Raw genomic sequence first — 3,543 nt, 5'->3', positions numbered from 1 at the left:
GCTCTATAGTCAGTGATCGAGACCCAGTGTTCACGGGACACATTTGGAGGGACCTTTTCAAGCTAGTCGTCGTCAAACTAAGGATGAGCACAACCTTTCATTCATAGACTGATGGGCAGTCCGAAGTGGTCAATAAAACTATCGCCATGTACCTGCGTTGCATCACATGGGATCGTCCGAGGGCTTGGGTTGACTGGATTGCTTGGGCTGAATATTGCTACAATACCTCTTATCACTCAGCCTTGAAGACAACCCCGTTTAAAGTGGTCTATGGCAGAGACCCCCCTCCACTCATCCCATACCAACAAGGAGCAACAGCTGCACCAACTATAGAAGAATTTTTTCGCGAACAAGACTGCTTTCTCGCGGAGGTTAGAGACAGACTCCTACAGGCCCAGGAACATGCTAGATGGTTTTATGATGGCCATCACCGAGATCTGGTGTTCAAGGTGGGCGACTGGTTTGGCTACGCCTATTACACCGACAGGCACAGTCACTGGTCAGCTGACCAAAAGGGAAACTGGGACCAAGGTATGCAGGGTCGTTCCAAGTTCTAGAACGCATCGGCTTAGTGGCATACCATCTGGAATTGCCTAAAGGAGCTCGCATCCATGATGTTTTCCACGTAGGACTACTCAAACCTTTCAGAGGATCACCTCCTGTTCTACCACTAGCTATGCCATTACTGGAAAACGGCAGGCTTCCGCCCATACCATAAAAAAGTTCTCAAAGCTCGACTTCAGCGTGGTAAATGGCTCATCCTGGTTCAGTGGAGTGCATAGCAGCTAGAGCAGGCCACATGGGAGCCTCTGCAACAATTCAAAACTTCTTACCCACAATTTCAGCTAGCTCGAGGATGAGCTGTTAGTCGGGGGAGGGAGAGATGTTATGACTGGAAAAGTATATAGACGCCGGCCTAAGCAGCCAGGGGAAGATAAGCTAGACTGAGCAGATAAGTACTCAGATAAGATAGCTAGAGTTGTTTAGATTTTCCTTAAATAAAGGTAGTTTGTTTAGTTCCCCTTAAAATGAGGAAGTCTTGTTAGGCCAGGGCAATATATAAGCCCTCTATGCCTTTAGTCTGTAATCAGGAAAGATCAATCAAAGAAAAAGATTGAGTCTTGCCTCCATGTTGTTCTCAACTCCATTACTATGCCTGAACCCTAGGCCAGGCGTCACCACGACAATCTCTAACACTTCTTCCTCCAACCCTCCAACCATTAGCCATTCATACATCCTCCGTAGCCGGGGTAATTCTACCAATACATCTTATTCTCATTCATTACTTTTTTATTTGGTTTGTAAAATAAAACGGGTTGATTCATCACCACCTTCTTTCTCATAAACTAATAACTAGTATATAATGAGAAATAGGGTGACTCTACAAACTAAGCACACGATAAGTTTCGAAATTAGCCCTAAAGACATGAAACTTTATTGCCCAAAAACTCATTATCCGAGGAGAACATAATCGGAAATCTACTTTGGTAAATACTTGGCTGCGAATTCTGCAATGTTCTTGTCAGAGCTTCCTCCTTCCTGCATGGCCTCCTTGGCCTTGTGCATCCAACGAGCGGCATTCCTCCCGTACACATGCTTCCTCTCCCCACCCATCACCTCCCTTATGCACCTCTCCACCTCCTTCCTCACCAAGGAACCCTTCCGCATGCGCACCCCAATCCCCCACGCGCTCTCCACATATTTGGCCGTCGTCGGCTGGTCCGCCCACTGCGGCATCGCCACCATTGGAACACCACTAGCGATGGATTCAATCGTCGAGTTCCACCCGCAGTGCGTCAGGAAGCAACCTATGTAACATTTGCGCAAAAATGTTTTTAAACTCTTCTCTTCCAAAAACAAATTTCTCATCGTCGTCGAGTACATCTCGTGCGTACCTGTGGCCTTGTGTGCCAGCACCTCGAGCTGAGGACAGAAGGGGACAATGAGGCCCCTCTCCTTGCACCTGCCACCGAGCTGTCGAGACAGCTTCTCTGCCTCGTTGGACCTCAGCACCCAAACGAAAGGCTTGCCGGAATCGCACAGTCCGTTGCCGAGCTCGTCCAGCTGCTCCTTGTCGAGGTTGGCGACGGTCCCGTACGACGCGAGGACGACGGAGCAGGGCTCCTGCTTGTCAAGCCACGTCATGCACGGCGCCGCCTCGGAGTCGGTGCTCGAGAAGAGGTCCACGCCGTATGTCTTGTCGCATGGCAAGCGGCCGTCGTCGAGGTAGAACGACGGCAGTGTCGGGCCGACGGTCTTCGCGCGCCACGTCGACTCCAGGTAATCCGCCTCCTGCTCAATCAGCGGGACCCAGATCTGAATGCCTTCCGTTTCTCCAGCATTGAGGTGCGTTCAGTGCTCACCATTGGCTCCAGGTCACGGAACGAGTTGACGAGCACGTCGTCGGCGTGCTCCAGCCCGTCGAACTGGCTCAGCGCGGACTCCGTGAACGCCGGGTACCACTCGGGGGCCGCCACGAACGGCGGCACGTCGTCGGGGCCCAGCTCCACGGCGAGCTTCCCGCGCAGCGCGGCCCCGTCCGCCAGCGGCAGGGCCACCCGCCCGGCCCACGCCTCGCCGTAGACGAGGCCCACCGCGCACATCTGCGTCATGAACGCGGCGGCGGCCACGCCGGCGGCCCGCGCCACGCGGCGCGCCCACGGCAAGTGCGAGTCGTACACCAGCACGCGGACGGACCGCCCCGCGCGGGCCTCGGCGTCCAGGAGCTCCGCCAGAGTCTCCGACCCCGCGGCCTCCATCCGGCGCACGTATTCCGCGGTGTCCGGGCACGAGGAGATCCCGCCGTCGTCGAAGCCGTCCGAGATGGCGGCCACGGGGATGGGGCACGACCTGGAGGTGGAGGTGGTGGAGAGGACGTGGCGGGAGACCACCAAGGTGGGGCGCAGGCCGTGGAAGGCCAGCCGCCGGCCAAGCTGGAGCATCGGGTTCGCGTGGCCCTGCATCCCAGGGAACGGCAGGAGCAGGACGTGCGCGTCGCCGCCTTGGACGATTGTGGTTGCGGCGCCGTCGTCCATGGCTCCGTATTCGTCGCGTTGCAACTTGCAATTGAAATTGCTACATGGCTGCTCAGTGCTCACTCGCTGAACTGACTGCGTAAGTAATGGACCAGTGGAGTAGCGCGCAAGCTTTTTGGATTGCGAATGGGGGGAGAGTTAGATGACGAGCGTGAGCTCAGCTCAAACTCGCCGTTGTGGGGAAGAGAGAACAAGTTAGAATTCTCCTGCGTTATTTTAGCGCAAATATAGCGAGTGCACGTGGCGGGGTCATGGGACTCATGGAATGCTTGCATTGCTTGCTTCCAAGCAGGAAGTTCCGGTCGAATCACCAGATCAACGCGCCAATCCTATGCACATCAAGGATTTCTTTTTTTTTTCTCTCCAATAATGCACATGCACATCAAGGATTCATCCTAACGCTGGGTTCAGCAGCGGTCCAAACCGACCGAGCAGTCGGTATCGAACTTCAGCGTCGATCGATTGGGCCGATCCATGGGTGAGTTTGCGGATCGATCCCTCGGGTCAA

General features: G+C 54.6%; 1 protein-coding gene across 1 annotated transcript; it reads right to left on the bottom strand.

Annotated features, from left to right (window-relative positions):
• Positions 1–1,404: 1,404 nt before the first annotated feature.
• On the bottom strand, positions 1,405–3,153 carry LOC100281067 (uncharacterized). Its single transcript, NM_001153986.3, is given in 3 exon segments — positions 1,405–1,808; positions 1,896–2,292; positions 2,364–3,153. Coding segments are annotated over 3 exon segments (1,398 nt in total). The 5' UTR covers positions 3,036–3,153; the 3' UTR covers positions 1,405–1,479.
• Positions 3,154–3,543: the final 390 nt, after the last annotated feature.

This window comes from Zea mays, chromosome 1 (assembly GCF_902167145.1).
Source record: "Zea mays cultivar B73 chromosome 1, Zm-B73-REFERENCE-NAM-5.0, whole genome shotgun sequence".
Classification (NCBI taxonomy): Eukaryota; Viridiplantae; Streptophyta; class Magnoliopsida; order Poales; family Poaceae; genus Zea; species Zea mays.
This window is presented reverse-complemented; position numbering and strand designations above follow the sequence as displayed.